Consider the following 22,003-nt stretch of genomic DNA (forward strand, 5'->3'; position numbering starts at 1 on the left):
AAATATACAGTCCACCAGTCAGTCCTCAGAAAGATATTGAAAGCCAGTTGCTGAACTCTTTCCGGAATGGTCAGTAAAATGAGACATGCTTCTTTTTTTCTATAGGTTTCTAATCTGGTGTAAGAAATAAAACCTCTACACAGGTAACCACAGTGCAAGGTGGAAAGCAACAAGGCAGGAGGTCTAGCAAGCTGCCTATCCACTGTGGATTGAACTGCTTGGCTACCATCTTGCGTTCATGAACATGGTAGAGGAAGCTCTGCTCTTCTCACAGGGAAACCCTCGACCACTGTGGTCCGCTCTTTCTGCCCCTTCCAGAGGTGATAACTCACCAGCCACTTGGTCTAGAGTTTATTGCCCTGGTCATTTGATCAATCTGAGAAGACCTCTCTTTCCATTATCACAGCTTGCCATCACATGCAAGTTTCCTTTATGCATTTATGTACTATTATTACTATTATTTGAGACACAGTCTCACTCTTTTGCTCAGGCTGAAGTGCAGTGCTATGATCTTGGCTCACTGCAACCTCCTCCTCCCAGGTTCAAGTGATTCTTATGCCTTAGCCTCCCAAGTAGCTGGGATTACAGGCACGTGCCACTATGCCTGGCTAATTTTTGTATTTTTTGGTAGAGACAGGGTTTGTGTTGGCCAGACTGGTCTCAAACTCCCGGCCACAAGTGATCTGCCTGCCTCAGCCTCCCAAAGTGCTGAGATTGCAGGTGTGAACCACTGTGCCCGGTGGCATTTATGTATTGAGTAAGTATTGTTGTTACTTAGCACTGTTAGCTTTTATTTAGTTTCCACTATGTACCAGACACTGTTTTAAGGCATTATCTGTATTAATTCATTTAATTCTATGTCAAAGGAAGAGGCTCTCTCTCAAAATCTGAAACAATATTTGAAGCTCAATTGTCTGTTCCTCGAGGGAGGACAATATATCTCTCTGAACAAAGCAAAAGTTGAGCCTATATAGAATTTTGGAAGCTATGGAGGGGAGGAATTAGTAAAAACGCAAAAGTTGGAGTCTTTAGGAATTGAATGGCTTTCAAATTCAGAAGTGTGGTTTCTGGAGTGAGCCTGTGGTCCGTGGTCTGACTTTCAGAAGTCAAATGACTACCATAAAGAAAATAAGAGCACAGAAAGAGTGGCTGCAGTAGCAAGAATGGAGAGAAGAGGAAAGGGAGAGTCTTTCAGCCACAGTTTCCTTTAATAATGCAGAGAACAGAAACCCAGGTTTGCCTTGCTGACTGTTCACGGGATTCTTTCAGCCTCCACTGTCTCTTCTCTATCCCATTATCTGTGTTCTATGTCTATTGCATCCCCAGCCAAAGGATTTTCCTGCTTAATCAGGTCCAGTCTCCTTGCTGTGCTATCAGTTCAGAAAGGCATACAGACAACCTGCAATGTCATCTCAGAGGAGGAAGATATTATCGCTGGTTGGTTGAAGGAACCAGGAAGAACTTCTTTCATTGAATAGTCAAAAAATGTTCATCAAACTCCTACAAACTGCCAGGCACTTTCTGGGTGCTATGGAAATAACAGTGAAACCAACAGACAAAAACTCATGCTCTCACAGAGCTTAACCTTTCTTTATTGGAGAGACAGATATTTAAAATATATATATAAATTTGTATAGGTATTATATGTCCCATCGTAGTCACTGCTCTGGAATCAAAGCAGAGAAAGTAGTGCAGAGAGGTGGTTGCATCGTCGTATGAGGTGGTCAAGGAAGGCCTCCCTGAGAAGCTAATGTTTAAGGAAAGAATCAGAATGGTGAAAAGATATGAGCTCGGAGGACAGCAACGAGTTGAGGTCTGAGATCCATGAGATAATAAGGAAATGGGCCTTAGAGGTTATCAGAAGGATGTTAGCTTTCAGTTTGATGAGGAGTCATTGAATGGTTTAAGCAGAGGAGTCATCATGTGATCAGATATACCTTTTCAAGGGAATGTAGGAGGTACTGTGTCGAGAATAGTCCACAGAGAATGAGGGGAAAGGGTGGAAGAACGTGGTTAGTTGGGAGGCTACTGCAGTAACCCTAGCATTTGATGGCAGTTTGAACTAAGGGGGTAAAAGTGGGGGTGATGAAAAGCAGTCATATCCTAGGTATAGTCTTCATGGAAGATTCCTCAAATTGAAAGATTTCATTAAGAGCCACTATAAACTCTAGCAGTTAGAAAGAAAATTCTGAATATCCTTCCCTCAGGAGACCACAGCTTGACCTATTCTACAATCTCCAGAGGGCCTTTTTTGACCTGGGCTGGGGGAGAAAGAGGCACATTATTCACATCTGGCTATAAAAATGAAATGTGTCTATCAAAGACAAGACATAATCTAGAACCAATTCTGTATAGATTTTTATAGTATTTTCTCCTAGATAATTGTGTGAATTATGGGTTTTTTTTTTAATTCATTGGTGTGAAGACAGTGATAATTTAAATTTCACTGCTATTCTGGTTACGAGTGGGTGTTGACATTTTTTATTTTATCGTGTGTGTGTGACACATACACACAAACGGAACAGGGTGAGAGAAAGAGAAAGCCTGAGCAGGCTATAGAGCTGCAGCTATTCTCTGGGTAATAAAAGCTTGAAATCCTACTAATGAGGTTAAAAAAAAAAAAAACCTTAACTTTTTCTGTGTGCTTAATAATAGCACTGCCTACTCACATAACCAGAGTTCTTGGAATAATTGCCCTCTTTCTTACTCTATTTTTAGGGCCTAAAAAATTTGGGAGGAGAGGAAAGTACCTTCAGGTGCAGAGCATTTCCATCTAAAAGCTCAATTCTAGGACTTCAACATTTGGCTCTAAACCATGCTAAATGTTTCCTTTCATGTGAAAGTGAAGGCTGGAACTGACATTCATCATTGGAGCTGTGAATGGCTTCTCTTTCAGTGAGAGGACAAAAGATTGATCCTTTGCTGCAGATTCTATCTTTCCCCAATTGGGGGATCTTCCTGTAATATTTTTTTCTGGTGCTTTTGTAGACACCATTTGTATTTGCCAATAACAGAATTAAAGAGTTTGTGAAGCCATAAAATTTTATCAGAACGTTTAACTTTGAGGAGAAGGTGGAGTCTAAGGTATGATAAATGTTAATATTGTTAGAGCCCTCACTAAGAGTAGAAGTGTTTGAAATACATATATTTAGAAGGGTTTTTTTTTACTTTTTTTGGTAGACCATTGGAATATTTAAGATGAATTTAAAATAGAAGGTACTGTGTGAGGTGCAGTAAAATTTTTCCTGTAAATTTCAACAACTAAATGAACATATACATTATAAGGTGGAGAAACACACTGATTAGAAAAAGAGAATATGATTAAATCAACGCTTGTGCTAGAAATTGGTTGAATATCTGGATTGAGTTGCCAGAATTATTTTTGTGGAGGGCTATTTTGGGTAGGCAGTAACCTTTCTTCTCAGATATAGATTTTCATGTTGACTTTTAACATTTAGTCAATGATCGGCATGTACAGTCTTGAACATGTTCCATCTCATCCTTTTGCCTGTGCTTAAACTGTAAGGTTGAAAAATTTAAAGTCATTTAATACAGGCTTAACAAACCATTGTGCTGCTTTCTTTCCTCTATCACTCTCTATGTAGAAAATGGCTGAAAAATTACGGGCTTTCAGGGACAAAGCAGTATCTGTAATATAGAGGAACATTTAAACATAGAATTAAAACATACAATTAAGATTAGTGACATGTTTATATTGCTGCTTTTTAAGGAATGATTTAAAAGGGAAAATATGGTATCCCTAACATATTACAAGAGAGAGAGTGTGTGTGCATCTGTGTGTGTATGTGTCTGTGTGCATGAAACAGACGTGGGCTTATGTTTACGAAGATCTTTTTGTACATGTGTTTGAAAGGTGACTGCAAGAATGAGTAAAATGAGTTGCATTTACATTTCTTTGGCTCCTTCACACTCCCTGATGCTAAACAAGATGCTGCAAGAATGGAAAATAGAACTTTCTGTGTAAACTTTGTAATCTAGTTCATAGAGAAATTGGCTAACAGCTACATACACCTAAAGAGGGAATATATATTTGGAGAAACATTCATGTGTGCCAGTTCAAGAAGAAAGCAGCTAGCTCTTTGCCTTTGAAGATTTCAATATTCACTTTGCTGAAGGTGACCTGGTGATCCCTCTTAGATGCTTCCATAATTCAGATACATCAAATACACGATGGATCTTTATAAAGTTCAATTTGTTATTTCAGTCTGGAAATGCATTATCTCTTCCTTAAAGAAAACAAATTGTGTAAGGACAGGTGCTATTTTCTTTATCTGTGCCCAAAGCTTCATTCTAGGGCTCAGAAATGCTAAAGGACTTTGTACAAGGAAACGAAGCTAAAAGCTTGCTACCTTAATTATAGGATACCAGATTCTGAAAGTTAAAACAACTATTGTATTATATTGTATTATTTATATTTTAAGGGGATACTGACAGCATAGAGGAGGTGTTAATTCTAGATAAAATCTGAAGTGATTTTTCCTCATCCTTTTCTCCAAATGCTTAACTCCTCTTCCTCCATCTTAAACTCTCCTGTGGTAGAGCGATGGCTGTCTCTGAGGAAAGGATTAGGGAAATCACTTAATCATTCATGCATGTGTAGGAATGCCAATGAATATTTACTCTTTTGTAGGGGTATAGTTGCTTTGTGAACCAACTCTAATTACAGAAAACATTTTATCCCCCAACTTCAGACACCATCTAGCATGGGAATTGGTGTATGTGAATGGTACCTTTCCTCATCAGACCTGAAATTATGCTGAATGAGGGATCATATACTCCATGACTAACTCAGCCCAGTACAGAGTAACATATACAATAAGGTAGATTTACTTAATCCATAAATTGTGAGCTTTCTTTGTAAAATTTTCCTTAACTCTATCATACCATTGTGTGTCATAAGAAATCGTCAGCTCAACACCTCAAATGATGCCTTCATGTATTAAAAGATGTGCCGTTTGAAGCTGGGATAGTGATGCATTTTGTCCCCTGTGCTTCATTATGTGATGTGTTAGATTATATCTCAAACACAATTTGTTTGCTTGCTTCCAGGAGCTATTGATCAGCAAGAGATGATTCCAAGTAAGAAGAATGCTGTTCTTGTGGATGGGGTTGTGCTGAATGGCCCTACAACAGATGCAAAAGCTGGAGAAAAATTTGTTGAAGAGGCCTGTAGGCTAATAATGGAAGAGGTGGTTTTGAAAGCTACAGATGTCAATGAGAAGGTAAAAATTAAAACCTGTAAGAAATTGCAGAAATGGGAAAGATAGATGTTCCCCAAATCAGTATGGCTGAATATAAGGGAAATGGGAAGGCCAAGTTTTTATTTCTTCTATGCCTTTGTCTCAAAAGGATGTCCAGATATAAAAGTGTACGCTGTCCTTCAGGCAATTCCTGCTTTCCTTGTAGGGTTGACTCCTTCCTCTGCCAGTCATCATTCGTGGGAAGATTGGCTGAGACCCTAGAGCTTAATCACATAAGGCCATGAAGCACAGGGATGAAACTCTCTGCCCTAGATAATAACATAGATAAGTAACCTGCTAATCTGACTTATGCAACTCTCTCATGCTCTTTGCTCCCTATTTTCTAGTGCACGCTCTTCATGTTGCTCATGAAAATCAAGCAAAAGATAGAAAAGGATGTGAAAATATTTTAAATTTATCTTAAGGTCCTTATCAAGAGCTTGTCTGAATTTAGCCTAGAAATCTTAGGTGGTTAAGCCTGACTCCTTTCTGATACCAAGTATTGATTGTAGATTTCAAATTCAGGCTGCAATTCAATTCAAATTGATACTAGAACCGCTGCTAATGGCATCTACTCTTAAGAGTACTTACTATGTTCTAAGGACTACTCTTTATGTATTTAATCCTTTCAAAAGCACTAAAAGGCAGATACTATTTACTACCCCCATATTAGAGCTGGGAAAGAAAGTCAGGCAAAAAAAGAAATACCTTGCCCAAGATTATACACAAGTATCAGAGCTGGGACTAAAATCCAGGCAGTCTCACTTTACGATCTGCACTCTTAACTACTCCCTATGCCTCTTAAAATTACCGAATTATCCTTTATCACATTGGTTTTCATGTTGGAGGTAGATTATCACCAAATGTTGTAAGGAAGAGATTTTAAATGTGAGGTGATATTTATTCTGAATTTTTGATCACATGCCTTTGGGAAAACTAATAGGAAAATAGATTGATGCATGAATTTGGAAGTTATGTTCAAGGCAAAATCCTGATGGTGTTTGGTATTTGCCTAGAGAGCATATGTATAATTACATAATTTCTGGTCTTCTCTGTACTTGTGAAATACTTTGGACCTGCTTTACTTTGGAGTACACTGCTCCTCTGGCAGGGTTGTTTTTTTTTTATTGGCCTTTATTCAGTCATTAAATATTAACTGAGCATTAGCTATGAATAAGGCTTTATATTCAGCCCTAGAGAATACAAAGAAAAACAATAGAAAGGCCCAGCTCTGAACAGAATTTATAATCTAATTGGAAGGATATGTTTTCATTAGAAAAGGCAGTGGGAGTTCCAGTGACGATGTGAGAAATGCTTTGAGACTGGAGCAGATTTTTGGGATTTCACTCAAGAGTGGGTACTTTGAGCTCAGATGTGGAATGTGAAGGGCAAGTGGCAGGGGAAGAAGAAAGGTTGGGTTTAGGGTACTCATTTCTGGAGGAAGAAAGCAGGAAGGTCAATAAGGCAAAGAGCATTGCAAAAGGACAAGATGTATTTAACACAGCAAGGGGACCATTTTTTTGCCCGGAAAAATGGGCTCACACAGGGGACTAATAAGATGAGAAATGGAAGATCTTAAGATCCTAAGTTGTCAATGAAGGAACCACAAGTCAACCACAAAGTAATAGATGTGCAGGCTACCACGGGAAGTTGGATTGAAAGCTATGCTAGAGTTCAGGGAAGGAGGTGAAGTTTTGATACCACTAACTTAACCTACCTTGTTTGAGATCCAACAGAGCACCATTAACAAGTAGCCTGCAGACATATACTCAAGCTTGATGCAATGATCACTGCTAGTTTCATTAGTAGAAAATTTTTCATCAATTTTTAAAACTGAATTGTAATTTACATTCCGTAAAATTGACCCCTTTGGGGTGTCGTTCTATGAGTTTCAGAAGTCATAACTATTACTACGATGATTGAACTGTTCTATATCTTTATTAGAATAGTTATATAACTATTCTGTGCCCTTCTTTAATCAATTCTCTTTCCTCTAGCCCCTGAAACCACTGATTTTCTTTCCCTATGATACTTGCCTTTTCTAGAATGTCGTATTGATGGAATTGTATTGTAGCAGCCTTTGAGTCTTGCTGTTCACCCTCAACAAAATGCATTTGAGATTCATCCATGTTGTTGAATGCACCAATAGTCATTACTTTTGATTGTCTCAGGCATTTCCAATTTACCTCTGGCCTGTCATGGTTATAGCATCAGAGTTCAATTTCATACTACTTGCACAACTTGGTATTTCCTTCTGCTTCCCCCAACCTTCCAGTCTTTTCACTCCCTGGCTACTTCCCTATCTCTCTCCTCCCCTCCACAGCCAAAATTTTTAGAGATTATCTATACTCCCTCCCTCCCTTCTATTTCTTCACCTCCCACATCCTCACTTCAAAGCAATCTGGCCTCCGCCCCCACCTCTCTAAGTCAAGCTGCTCTTGCCAAGAACACCTCCTTGTTGATAAATTCCATGAGCACTTCAGTCTTTATCTAATTCGACTTCTTAGCAGTGTTTGACAGTGGTGAACATCTCCTTCCTAAACATTCTTTCTTCTTGATTATGGTAGCACTAAACTCTTAGGAGTCTCCCTACCCCTCTAGCATGTCCTCCATAGTACAGGCAAGCTCCTCTTCCTGTGTCCATTCGTAAGTGTTGGTGATGCCCAGAAAGATTCTGCTCCTCTCTTCTCTGCTGTAGGTTCTCTCTGCACCACATCATCTACTGTTATATTATCATAGTGTATCCCTGGAACTCTGTCCTTGATCTTTTGCAAGAGCCTCAGATCAACTGCTATACAACTTTTGGATGTTCAAAAGGTGCCTTGTCCTAAACATGCTTACACCTCATCATCCCCACACCACCCCAACCAGATCCTTCTCCTGCTATCCCCATTGCTGCCATCCAATCTTGTGTCCAAGCTGGAAACCTCGGAGTGATCCTTGGCTCATGCATCTCACCCTGAAAATCTAACTGATTTCTAAGTGCTAGTGATTCTGCATTTTAAATATCTCTAAAAACTACATATTTCATACAGCATTGACCCTCATCCAGATCATCACCTTCTCTTGCCTGGGTTTATTACAGCAAACTCTTATTTCAAATTGTATTTGGAATCTCCACATAACAACTAAAGCTATTGCCCCAAACACAAATATGGTTCTTTCATTCCCCTGTCCTACACATTTAAAAGGCTTCCTTAGAGCCAAGTCCAAACTCTGTAAATATGTCACATAAAGTCCATTATGATCTGAGCCTTGTTTATCTCTGTTTATTCATTCATTTATTCAACACACCTTTATTCAGCAGTATTATGTGCAGACTCTGTGGTAGTCACTTGGGATCAGTGAGCATAAAAACAGATCTACTTGTATGGAGATTATGTAGGATACAGTAAATAACTGTATATTAGAGGATGATAAGTGCTTTGCAAAAAGGAAGAGTAGGAAAGGTTAAAGGCGATTGATAGAGGTAATGGTTAGATTTTAATTTTGGGTAAGGGAGTCAGGATTGCTGTTGTTGAGAAAGTGACTTCTGATCTAAGCTTTGAAATAAGTGAGGGATTCAGTTATGAGGATATTTTGAAAACCGTTCCAGGCAGAGGGCACAGACAGTGCAGAGACCCCAGTATGGGAACATCCCTCATGTAGTTAAGAACAGCAAGGAGGCCAGGGTGGCAGGAGCAGAGTCGGCCAGAAGGAAAGTACTCCCAGATGAGACTAGAGGAAAAATGAAACCAGGAGAAGCAGATCATAAAGGATCATTGTATGTCTTTGTAAGGACCTCAGGTTTTACTTTGAAAGAAATAGGGAGACATCAGGTATATTTGAGTAGAGGAATGGCCATGGCTTAAGTTTAGGAGGATCATTCTGGCTGCAAGGTTGATAGCAGACTGTATAGGGAAGGGTACACGCAGAGAGAAAACTACCTCAGCATTCGTTTTTATTTCCACTCCGTTTCTCAAAAATCCATGTTCTAACCATACCAAATGTACTTGATTTTTCAGATGTGCCATAGGATCTGAATTTATCTTTTATTTTACTTTTGATCTTTGTCACTTCTGTCACTTCCATCTAGAACCTCCTTAAACTTTATACTTGGTTCACTGTACTCTTGTTCTATGTAACAAGTTAGATATCAGTGTCTCTAAGAAATCAGCCTTAACCTTGCAAATCTAAGATGGCACCCCTAATCAGTACCATCAACATCTACATTACTGTCATAGTTCTTTTCGTCTGAACTATAGTTGCATGTTTAAATCTCCCAGTGCCCAGACGTTTTGTAATGGTAGAGGTCCATGTTTCTAACATCCTCTCAATACCTGGCTATGGTGGATACTCAATTTGGGTTGTGGTTGAATCTCCAGGTGTGTGAATGGAGGCCTCCTGAACAACTGAAACAGCTTCTTGATTTGGAGATGAGAGACTCAGGCGAGCCACCCCATAGACTATTGGAACTCTGTCGGGATGTCATACGCTACAGCGTCAAAACTAGTAAGAACTTTAATTTACTTCCTTGATCTGTACCTCTGACAAGTTCTCATGTTTGTGAAGCATTTATTTACCTCTCAAAGCTGAGTATAATGATATTTATGGAATGAGAAACCTAGATTAAAAAATTAGTGGTTCCGATGTTTTTGCAATGGTCCCTTTAATCCCTAATCCAGATTCATTGCCAAGGCCAAAGTTGATAGGAAAACTGTTGGTGTTAATGTTTGTATGTAAACATCCTCTTCTCCTTGCCAACCCCTACATACTATTTGTAATCGAGATCATATATTATCACTGTTACTTATTTCTTATATTAGACCAAAGTGGCAAATAGTATTTTGATTATATATATTTGTTAAGGGATTTTAAGTCTTGATAGCCCAGAGTATGCAAAAAAAAGTGTTCAAAAGGTATCTTTAATATAAACAAATAGATTTGGAAGACACTGATTAACTCTTGGCAGTTGGTAACTGCCAAACTATTTGATCAAATCTGGCAGTATCAAAAAATAAAAATAAAAAATAAAAGCTCTTAGATGGATATAAGACAAATGAATACATTCCAAGTTTTTGATGAGATTATTTCACAGTGATGTCATAACTGTGAACTTTCTACATGCAGTGACAGGATGTCGGTCTTACACTGAGGCACCATTCCAACTTACCTGTTAATATCCTGTTCATCCAGTGAACAAGTTTCAAAAATGGGAGAATCATCTTTCAAAATATTTCTCAGTGTAACGTAAAGGTAATCCAGTGCTTAAGACCATACAGGCATTACTTTGTAAATTCTGACACTGGACTAAATTTAGTGGAAAGAACGTAATAAGATTCTGGCTAAAAATAATTGGAGTATATTCCCTTAGGAAAGTCTAGTGTATGTATCAAAAACCCAGTTAGCATTTCAAAAGCAGAAATATGTATCTTATTATTACAGTGCATGTCAAAAGTGTAGAATGACATTTAATGCAGTAAATTTTTCAGTTTACTGGATATTTTCCATGTTACCATGGAAATCAATCATAAATTAACACAGAACTTAAACTTATTAAAATTACTTACAGCAGTGCCTTTTTGTTTTTTTTTTTGTTTTTTTTGCCAGATCAGAGGAAGTTTTCCATGTTTAAGCTGAAAAGACGTTTTCTTTTGAGACTTGTTTTTTATTGAACCCCTAGTTTAAAGAGAAAAAAAATAACTAAAATAAATTAAAGCCAGATGCTGTAAGTTGTAATGAGAGGTCACCAAATTTAATGATTCCCAAATACTCAAATGTAGAAATAGACCTCCTGCCTCTTTGTTGTCATGCTGAGCTTCCTGTGATTGAGAATGTCAAGCCAGTTAGCCGGGTGTATGGTGTGATTATTCACATGGTATAAAGCCAAGAACCTTTATGAGACCTTTTATAGGAGGGGAAAAAATTAAAACTGGAACAAGACATTGTTTGTCTCTTAAAGGCAATTGCATTGGAAGCAAATTGAATCAGAAGTGTACATAAGCTGCATAGTGAGTCACATCTTACTCCATCTACATACTGCCAGTTGCATGGGTACAATCTGAAAAATGAAAAGGCTGCTCAGTGCCATAGCCTGGGGTGAACTCTGTTGTAAGTGAAATGTATATGAAGTGAGAAGTTAATATTGATATTTTCAGAAAAAAGGCAGTACCCTGTGATCCTTGGACAAACTGTTCAAATAATTATTTAAAGGGTTCTGGTTTGGGTCTGGGTTGTAAAAAAGAGGAGCAAGTAAATCAAAGCTCTTCAAAGACTACTCAGATTTTACTTAGAAACATTGATCAGGAGCAAGGGCTCTGAGATGAGTCTTCAACATGTTCTTCCTTGTACATGATCCTGTTTTGGATTTTTTTTTTAGAATGGGGTATAATTTATATTCAGTAAAATGCACAAATCATAATTGCTTGGCATGATGAATTTGTACATAGCTGTGCATATGGAGCCATCACCTGGATCTAGATATAGACGAATTCTAGCACTCCAGAGGCTCTCTGAAGTCCCCTCCCAATCCATAATTCTTTCCACAAAGTACCTAGAATTCTAACCACCATCTCCTTAGCTTTGTTGATTTTGAATGCCATATAAATGGAATTACGTTATATATAATTCTTCTGCACGTGTTTGCTTCCATTTTCTGAAAGATTCATTTATGTTAATGCTGTATCAGTTTGTTTTTATTGCTGCATAGATGAATACTCCGTTTTAAATTTGCAGACCACCCAAGATTTTTCAACCAATTGTATGCTGGACTTGATTACTACTCCTTGGTGGCCCGATTTATGACCGAAGCATTGAATCCAAGTGTGTAAGTGCCATGCTATAGAAATTTCACACCAAATGTGGATTAGAGACTTTTTAGATGAAATTTTATTTCAAAATTTTCTATTTAATGGTTTCTTTTGCATAGTGCCATTGCAAATAATAGAATAGTTTTACGATACTTATCAGATTCAAATAGCTGTTTGATTTAAATAGTGGTACCGTGAGATGGAAAAGGCAGTTATTATTATCTCCACTTAACAGATGAGAAAATTGATTGGGCAATTTTTTATTTGTTCCTGCATGAAAAGCCATTTTCTGTGCTAAGTGATGGAGTGACATATTGAACATAAATAAACCTTGACTCTGCCCTCAGGGAGCATAATATCTGGTATAAAAATGCTAATCGAAGCGGTCCACAAAAATTCATGTAAAATCCAAACTCTCATCTGAAGGAAAAGTACAAAGTGTTCTAAGTATTAATACGAATGGGGCAATTCTTCCTAGTTGGAAGCTCAGGGAAGTGTGCCCTGCAGAGGTGACAGTCGGCACTGAAGAATAAGTGTTATTGGGTAATACGGTGAGGGATGAGTTCTAAATAGACAGAATGACGTGTATAAAGGCTCTGTGGCAGGACATAGCATGCCATTCTCTATGAACTGGAAGGTCAGTGTGGGTATAGCTGTGAGAGTTACAAGGACTGTAGTGGAGAATAAGACTAGAGAAAGAGAAAGATAGGAGCCAGACATACAGGGCAGAGGTGACCATGTTTATGAGTCATTCTAAATGTAACAAAAAGCCATTGAGGGTTTCTAAATCACTAGGTGCCATTTGCTTATTGAAAAAATCTCCAAAAGTATAAATAGGTTGGAGAGGACCCGTTAGGAGGGCATTACTTTAGTCAAGTGAGAGAGGAAAGTAGCTTGGACTTGAAGAGGCAGGAATAGAGCGGGAAAGAATGAGTTCAGAAAATAAAACAGAAAGGACGGGACACACATCTTGGAAATAATGGTAAGACGGAGAAGGTTTCTGGGACAATGCCTGGCTTTCATAGCTGAGTACATGGTCACATCATTCATAGAAATAAGAAGCACTGGGAGAGGGAACTGGTTTTCAAGTATATGGTGAAGGAGGCAAGACCAAGCAATCCATTTTCAGCTGTGGGCATTTGAGTTTGCAGTGACTTTAAAATACCCAAGAATACATGGGAACTAAGCTGAGAAATATATGGGCCTGGAATTCTGATGTCTATATGAAAGGTATAAATTTAAGAATTATCAGTGAAATGATGGTAATCGAAATGGTGGACGTGGATGAGATTTCCTATGTCAGTGATTCAACACCCTGACTATTCATGAGAATTACTTGAGAATTTTATAAAAATGTATTGATACCTGGGTGCCAACCCAGGCCAATTAAATCTGAATTTCTGTGGCTATGCCGCATGCATTGATATATTTTCAAAGTTCAACAAATGATTTCAGTGGGAAGCCAAGATAAAGAACCACTGCCCAGGGGACAGAGTATAGAGTGGGGAGAGAAGAGGGCTCAAGACTGGGCGTTGAGGACATCTAACATTTAATGGTTAGGAAGAACAGGGTCAGCTTACAATGGCAAGAATAGAAAGAAAAAAACCAAAAGGCTAGCTGTGGCAGCCATGAGGAGAGTGTGCCTAGTGTCACATGTTGTTGAATATTCAACTAAGAGCCTAAACACCATCCACTGGATTAGCTACATGGACGCCACTGGCAACTTTAGGGATGTTTTGTTGGAGTGATGAGAGCGGATACCAGGTTACAATCAGTTATAGTGAGGGTAAGTCAGAAGAGACAGTAGAATTACATACCTTTCTCAATCTTTTCTTGTATATGCCAGGTTTTCTAACTCTTCATCTAAGTTCAAAAATCTCTAAATATTTCAGATTAAAGAAGTGCTAAATTGCTGCTAAGCTAAACCATCCACTCAAAATATGCCAGCCCACGAGTGTGTTCTATCTTGTCTTCCCCTCCACCTCCAGGCTGATTCCTAGGTTTACAATTGAGCCAGTTTTCAAAGACAGGCTTAATACTTTTATTATGAACAAGTGAATAACTATTTTATATATATTTGTAGGTTCACATAAATATATGTTTTTTTCATACTTTTGGTGTCTATATACTGGATTCATAACATGGTTGAAAAACAGAATCTTAATTTTTTTTTTTTTTGAGACAGAGTCTTGCTCTGTTGCCCAGACTGGAGTGCAGTGGCACGATCTCGGCTTACTGCAACCTCTGCCTCCCAGATTCAAATGATTATCTGCCTCAGTCTCCTGGGTAGCTGGGATTACAGGCCCCTGCCACCATGTGTGGCTAATTTTTGTAGTTTTAGTAGAGATGGGGTTTCACCATCTTGACCAGGCTAGTCTTGAACTCCTGACCTCATGATCCACCCACCTCGGACTCCCAAAGTGCTGGAATTACAGGTGTGAGCCACCTCACCCGGCCGAATCTATATTTGTAAGATGGCGTAATATCTGTAGAGTGCTTGACACATACGTAGGTGATAAATAGTAGGTGATACATAGATGACCAACTTTTATGCCTCAATCCCAAAGTTTTGCTTTCCAGATGTTAAAATAATCGCATTAAATTCTGTGACTATAAATCTAAATGCGTCTGCTTACACATTTAGTGTACACATTTATTCAGATACAATTTAATGTAATCCCTTAATTGAGAAGGAGATCATAGATACGTAGTCACCCTCAAGTTGTCTGGAGAGAGAAAATACTCAAACATTACCAAACGAGGCATGGTGACAGTTGCAATGTGGGATTCCCAGGAATGCTGCTATAGATGGTGTTTAGTGAGTGGGATGTTTATGAAGGAGTACCCTTGGGATCAACATGAGTGACCTGGGGAGGAGGAGGAGGATGCAAGAAAGGGCAGGGATAGGAAGCAAGTCGCCATGCAGCCTCCAACGCAATCTTGGCTGATGCTCGGAGATCTCTGGAACTACAGTGGCCCTTCAAAAGTGGTCTGCAGTTGGGCCCAGACAGCCAGGCCTTTATATCGCCAGCAGTCATCAGGTGTAGACCATCACAAGAAGGGGTGTGACCCTGGAGGAGGTAGCTCCCTGCAGCTGAGGCAATCTCTAAAGGGGCTAAAACAGCAATGCTCTGAGACAACAGCATTCCAGCCCGGAGCAACAAATCCTTCACTGACAAGGGATTTGGGTAGTGCTTTGCAGTAAAATTGTCACATAAGAGATGTCTCAGAGAACACTCCTCATTTATACAGACAGAGAGTGTAGAGGAAACCCTGGTTCAGGTGGAGTCGTCTCCACTTAGAATATCTAGAGGGGACTGTTAGCATACTCACGGTAGTAATCTGATAAAACCTGATTACTATGACAATGAATTTTCTTTGACTATCAACAGCATCCAAGGCAATATTCCAAGCATCCAAAGAGTGAAATGGCCACTGCCCATGGCTATACATAGGATGCAAATGCATTGCCTTTATCTCTCCTCATGGAATTGAGGTTTTTCTAGAAAGTAAGACTGCTGCAGCAGCTTGCAGATCCCTAAGGCCACAAGCTATTGGCGTTTAACCGTGACTAGTGCTGTCACTAAGGGAGTAATTCTCTATTTTCAATGGATAAATTTCCAAAGACTGCCTACACTTCAGCAGCCACTTGGTTTAATACAACTCTGTGTGCATTTCTTGGGACACCAAAGGAATGTTTTGACTCTAGTCATAGAAGTGAAGTGTTTTTTATATCCATCTAGTTATACGTATGAGGTGTCCCCAGTGTTTCTGTTAGTGGAAGAAGCGGTTCTGAAGAAAATGATTGAATTTATTGGCTGGAAAGAAGGGGATGGAATATTTAACCCAGGTGAGTACAATTGGTTATTGATATCAATCTTCCAATACAAACACATAAAAATTTACCTATATGAGGAACAACTCCTTGCAGATTTATACATGACCAAAAGTTGGATATTAATAATTCTACTTGCTAAGAATCTAGCTTATACCTTTCTCCAGTGTGATCACATTTTGTATTAATGCTAAATAAGTGACATACGTACCTCATGAATGAGGTGCCTACAATTTAGGATTCATATCTAACACAAACGAATCGATCTACTGCTGGAAGTTTGGAAAGGCTATAAATCCTCTAAATTTTAAAATCAAATTTTACTTGAGAAGATTTCTGAATTACGTTTGCTTATCCTGTAGTCCGTTTTTGGAGCCAGAGACCAACAAATATTAATTTTATTGATTAGGTGACAGAAAGAATATTAACTATGGAGACCCAGGTACTGACCCTAAGTCCAGAGCTGACAGATTGAGACTTTTGGTTTGAAAAAAACCCTGTCATGAGAATACACCAAAATTTATCTTTTTTTCTAAGAATGAAAGTTCTGGAATTAGAGATTAGGGTATGCAATAAAATCTTCAGAGTAATGGGAACAGGGAGGTCGCTGCTCATGTGCTTTTCACAGTGATTTTTCATTAGATTAGGGCAGCCATGGCCATCCATGCTTTCCACTGTATTCAGCATTTTGCAAGCTACAACTTCATGCTACAAATATGCCATTTTAATTTTGTTTTTGCAGGTGGCTCAGTGTCCAATATGTATGCAATGAATTTAGCTAGATACAAATATTGTCCTGATATTAAGGAAAAGGGGCTGTCTGGTTTGCCAAGATTAATCCTTTTCACATCTGCAGAGGTAAAAATTATTTTTTGTGTTGAATATAGATTTTCTGAGAATGTATATTTAAGAGGGCTTGTTTGAGGACTCCTGATGCGATTTTGTCCTATACCCATGTGACTGATATGCTACAGTATAACATAGTATTTCATTCCAAAGTAAATTCTAAGGAGTTTGATGTTGTAATGCTTGGTCCAATTTTGTGTAATTACCTTTATTTAAAGTGTATAGTCTGTAAAAACATTTTAAGAATATTTAATTTGAAAGTGCTATCTGTGAATCTGAGTGTCTTGTCAGTATTTAGATGAACACTATGGATCTCAGCTATGTCTTCTACTCACATTTCCTTGTAAAATGATTGCTTTGATTGGGTAATATAAGGGATGTGTATCTTACTTTTCCAGGGAAAAGGAAGATATACAGTAACAACGAAAACACACACACACACACACACACACACACACACACACACACACAGAGAGAGAGAGATTTTGCCACAGTTCTCAATCTCTTATATTTTACTCTCTACTCAAGTAGGAGGTCAGATGGTGGATAAGTGCATTGGCTTCGAGTTAGGCTGCCTGGATTCAGTCCCTGCCTCTGCCACTTACTATCTGAGTAACCTTGAGCGAGTTAATTTCTCTGTGCCTCAGCTTCCTAAATTTGTAAAAATAAGTTTATTGCTTAGCTCTTATAAGCAACAAATCACCCCAAATATACAGTTATCATTCCATAACTGTATATTATCACTTGTAAGTCTCAAGATAGCTGGGCAGATTTGCTGCTCTTGGCTGGGCCCCCTTCCACGTCTAGGGGTTGGCTGGCTGATGGCCCATCTATGAGTGGCTCAGCCTGGATGATTCCAGTGATGCCTCTCTACTCCATATGTCTGTCATACTCCAGGTCAGTCTAAGTGTGTCCTCACGGCAATGGTGCAGGTATAAAGGGCATGGCAACACATCAGGCCTCTTGAGTCTTGGCCTCAGAACTGGCCATTGTTACTTCTGCCTCATTTTCTTGGCAGAGACCCATCTGTGAGCCCAGATCCAAGATGTGGGAAGACAGACCCCACCTCATGGGGAGACTTGCCGTCATGTCACCAGGCAGAGGATTTGCATACATGGAACAGAGCACCACTGGAACCATTAGAACAATCCAGCAACCATGCAGTAGCTGCTGATTAGCGAGTTTTAGCAAATGTTAAATGAGTAATTGCATGTAAAGTAGCATCTGGGACATAATAGATTTTTTAAAAATATTCAATGTAATTGTTACTAGGAGAATGATCCAGCTACAACAAGGTGGGTAGAAGTAGATGGCACAGCTTAAGTGCATCCTTTATATGGAAGAGCCTTTTTCCCTTTCCTGTTCTTGTGTGACTTCAGTGGATGGCTCTGTCTATTCTACCACTGCTTTATCACCCAGGTTCTTGGCAGAATGAGTTTAGCTTCTTACCTTCTGAGATAACACCAGGTATCCTGTCACTAACATCAAGTGGGCAAAATAAAAAACTGAGTTTGTTATTTCCAGCTGGGCTCTCCTGTATCTATCATTTTCTTCTAAATACAAAAGTTAGTTTCTTATTGCAAAAGGACCTATTGTGCACTCATTTCTCCTCAGTAGGAGAAAATATGACCACTCTCATGTTTTCCTCTTGCCCTGACTTTTGCTCTGGTTCTTTCAGCACTAAGTGCAAAGTGGGAGTTGAGTGATGGGAGGCAACTGGGGAGGAATCATCTAGCCTGAGATTCTTAACTCAGCCATTCGAGGCTCTTGTTCATGAGACATTCTGTACCAACAGAAGAATGTTTGGTAATGTGGACAGCTGGAAAAAAGTACTTGATTATTTGGGATTATTATGGAACAGAGTTTCCTTCTCCATGCTTCAGCCCTGGATATTTCAATGTGAGGGACCTCAGTGGATCATAAATGCAGAGTCTCTTCTACATTCAAACTGCTATTTCCAAGCGTGGGAAAGCTGATTAAATAGCGCCCTGGTTATCAGCTCAGGTTTTTTGCTTTTGCCTTTTTCATTCTTCATTTGGTTTAAAGCTTGCTGGAGTTCTTCTGGAATAATTACCATGGAAAGGGGAAAGAGATTATATGGAAGCCTAGAATAAAGATGATGCCTGGGAAAGATCAGTAACAGGTGGGGCTTGTGAATTGGGAGTGAAAAGAAAGTGAAACCTTATGTAGTTGTGAAACCAGAACTAAGTGGTTTTTAAAAATTTTCCAAATAGAGGCAAAATATATGCCGCCTTGGCTAACATGCCAGCAGAAGTTGGAGCCAGAAAAACCAAGAACTAGGTGTGAATTCCACAGAAAAATTACATCACTTCGAGCACACTGTAGCCTTGAATTTATATTTTCACTCCATTGGTTGAAACACTACTTTGCAGTTCATTCCTTTCCCTGCTGTCTCGAAGAGTCAAGTTATAGCATTTGCACTATTTTAATTCATATTTGATTTACTACCTTTACTACTTATTACAACAAACCAATCTATTTAATTAAAGAATTAAAGAAGGTTGTGTTTACTAAACAGTCTTAAAATCTGCGTTAGTCTTTTTGCTCTATCTCCCTTATTTCCTTTTAGGAGTTTGGTCCATGGCCCAGCACTGTTCTATTAGGTGGTCTTTTCCAGTTTTTGTGCTACTCCAAATTACTCCATCTCTATCTTGCACCGTCAAGTGCAGAATATATGTACCCACCACTGAAGGTGTTTTTGCATGCGTTAGGCTTTTATTGTAATTCTACTATTGATAGAGACCTGCAAGATCACGACAAAAACCTCTGCACTGTCAGTATATCCAAGGTTGCCTCTTTAGTGCTAAATGGGAATCTAAGAGAAGGGAACTTTTGGAGAAATAAAAGTAATAAATCTATGACTTGGTTTGTACTTTGATATAAATTCCATGGGTGTATAGAAATCCCAGGTTTGTAAAGTTCCTGTATATTTCAGATCACTTCTGGAATTAGCATAAAGTAGTGATCATGATTTGCCACTAAAAAGCGAGGGTGAAAAAGAAACTCTTGCCTCCCAGGCCAGTAATCAATGGCCTAGCTCCTCTCTAGCAGGGCTTGGGCTGGGAGAGGCAAGTGAGGTAGGTATCTAGGGTGTGTCTCAGGGTCATGCCTCTAAATTTTGCACCCTAAGGTGCCTCCTTGACTTCCTCCTGATCGCTGAGTGAGAGCTGAGGTTGAGTTGTGATGGGATGCGATTGCAGGTCTTCTCCACGGGCAAGTAGGTGCTTCATAGGACATCTTGCAGAGCATGAGGCTGGGTTCAGTCTATCTGGCTTCTGGTTCTGGCCTCTTTGGGAATTAAACCAGCTCTTTGTTCTTAGAGACATCCCCTGGAAACTCTTCATTCTCTAAGATGTAACATTTATATACCCCGTTCTACCAGCTAACTTGAGAATCAAATTAGTCAGCACTGGAGTCCAGGTGTCCAGGGCACAGTGTATACTGAGGAGAAAGCAGCAGTTCATTGAGCAGCTCAAGGTCATAGAAAAAAAATCCTTGTGGGAGCCAGAAAGCAAAACTCCAGCTCAATGCTGTCTTTCATGTAGGCACTTGCCATTTTATCTTTATAGAAAGGAACACCCACTGAGAGTTTTTTCGTCTTCTGTAGATTTATGAAACCTATGGGGAGGTTTGATCTTAGAACAACTGACTTATCTTTTGCCAGTGATAGAAACAGCCACTGTTTGTTTCTAAATGCAGTTGTTACTTTTGGAATTCCAGCCTTCTAGGTTTTTCCTCTCCTTGAAACTACTCAGCATGTCTGAAGCATCACCTTCTTTTGTTCCCCTTCCAGGACTCTTCCTTCTCTGAACTTTCAGATGTTTAAACTTCAGTTTTGCAGAGTTTTTTTTGATCTGTCTATCTATCTCAGATTGACATTGGGTTGTATTTTGCCCTGAGGTACTTAAAGAGAGCTCCACTATTCTTATTCTGATTACAAGTTTTTTACCCAGCAGATTCATTGGTTGCAGATGTTTTGCTATTTCTCAGGGGGAGACCATTGTGATTTTCCTTATAGGTAGATGTCAGTGGGGTAGGCTAGCATTTATCATTATGAAATCAATAGCTGTTTGGTTGCCAGAGCCCAACTCTCTGGTGAGAAATAACTCACCCGAGCTATGTCACCTTAGCTATGGCAGACAGGTTACCACCAACCAGCATAGGCTGGTGGAGCAAGTAGAGAATTAATTACACTTTCATGTACATTATTACTCTTCAATATGCATATGGTCTTGTAACAACTTGAAATAAAAGCATCCTATAGGCATTTTGGACATGTCCTATTTGATATTTGGAAATTAATTATTTAGAACGGTTTCATTGTTCCTGATGTTACTTCTGCATTTATTTTTACAGAGTTAAAAAAAGAGCTCCCAATAAAACTCTCTTGACAAAAGAAGGAAAAAAATTACCACATTTGAGGGAATATATCAAGTGAAGTGTGAAGGCATGACTACTCTTTTAATGTATTCATACCTACAAATTACTAAGATTTTCTTTGGTACAATTATGTCCTTTAGCACCCTCATTTTTCTGGGATGAAAAAGAATTAATTGACCACCTGTCAACACTAATGTATGAAAAGCGACATATTCATTGTTTGCATGCTAATTATTTTATGGGCTTCGTGTAGTATAAAGACCCAATAATGTAAAGCACACACTGTTTATCGACATGAAATAGACCAGACTTAATTCCATATTCACCTATTAGCCTCACTCATGCCATAGCTGAGTAGGTTTGTCTATTATTACTTTCGTTCTTATGATTTTAGCCACATTCTTGTGTGTTTAATTTCAGTCTTGTGTTCAGTATTAAACCAGATTGGTCAAGTGTCTGATCAGCACCTATAATTCATTGTTTGCTCTAAGAAATAATTAAATTCCTCTCTAGCCTGTGATTGCAATCTTTGAGATAGAGTCATGCCCTCTCCTTAGAGGGTTTCAAGTCAACAGTGGACTAGATTCTAAATTTCCATTAATACTAAGTCTTAGGAGTAGCATCAGGAGAAACTTTACTTTTCTCAATGGGATGGAAAACAACAGCCTCCAGTGTCCTGGTTTGTTCCATGTGCCAGGCTCTGTGCTAAGCCCTTTACATATATTATTAACCCACTTTAGCACAAGCAGATGGAGTAGGCATTATTGGCATGATCCCTTTAAAGATTAGGAAATTGAGGCTTAGAGAGTGTACATTATTTGTTCAAGATTCCATAGCTGTAACTGAAATACTTGACATTAAATCTTGGTTTC

The 22,003-nt window shown here is 38.9% G+C and overlaps 1 protein-coding gene across 1 annotated transcript in view; it reads left to right on the forward strand.

The window, feature by feature from the left end:
• The first annotated feature begins 238 nt into the window (after positions 1-238).
• The window catches only part of GADL1 (glutamate decarboxylase like 1), a 137,936-nt gene continuing 116,171 nt past the window's right edge, over positions 239-22,003 (forward strand). Inside the window, exons 1-6 of the mRNA XM_026454197.1 lie at positions 239-320; positions 5,071-5,243; positions 9,626-9,752; positions 11,976-12,066; positions 15,793-15,899; positions 16,627-16,742. Of these exons, the coding sequence (XP_026309982.1) occupies positions 239-320; positions 5,071-5,243; positions 9,626-9,752; positions 11,976-12,066; positions 15,793-15,899; positions 16,627-16,742 (696 nt within the window). The remainder of the gene's footprint in view (positions 321-5,070; positions 5,244-9,625; positions 9,753-11,975; positions 12,067-15,792; positions 15,900-16,626; positions 16,743-22,003) is intronic.

This window comes from Piliocolobus tephrosceles, chromosome 2, assembly GCF_002776525.5.
Source record: "Piliocolobus tephrosceles isolate RC106 chromosome 2, ASM277652v3, whole genome shotgun sequence".
In the NCBI taxonomy this organism is placed as follows: domain Eukaryota; kingdom Metazoa; phylum Chordata; class Mammalia; order Primates; family Cercopithecidae; genus Piliocolobus; species Piliocolobus tephrosceles.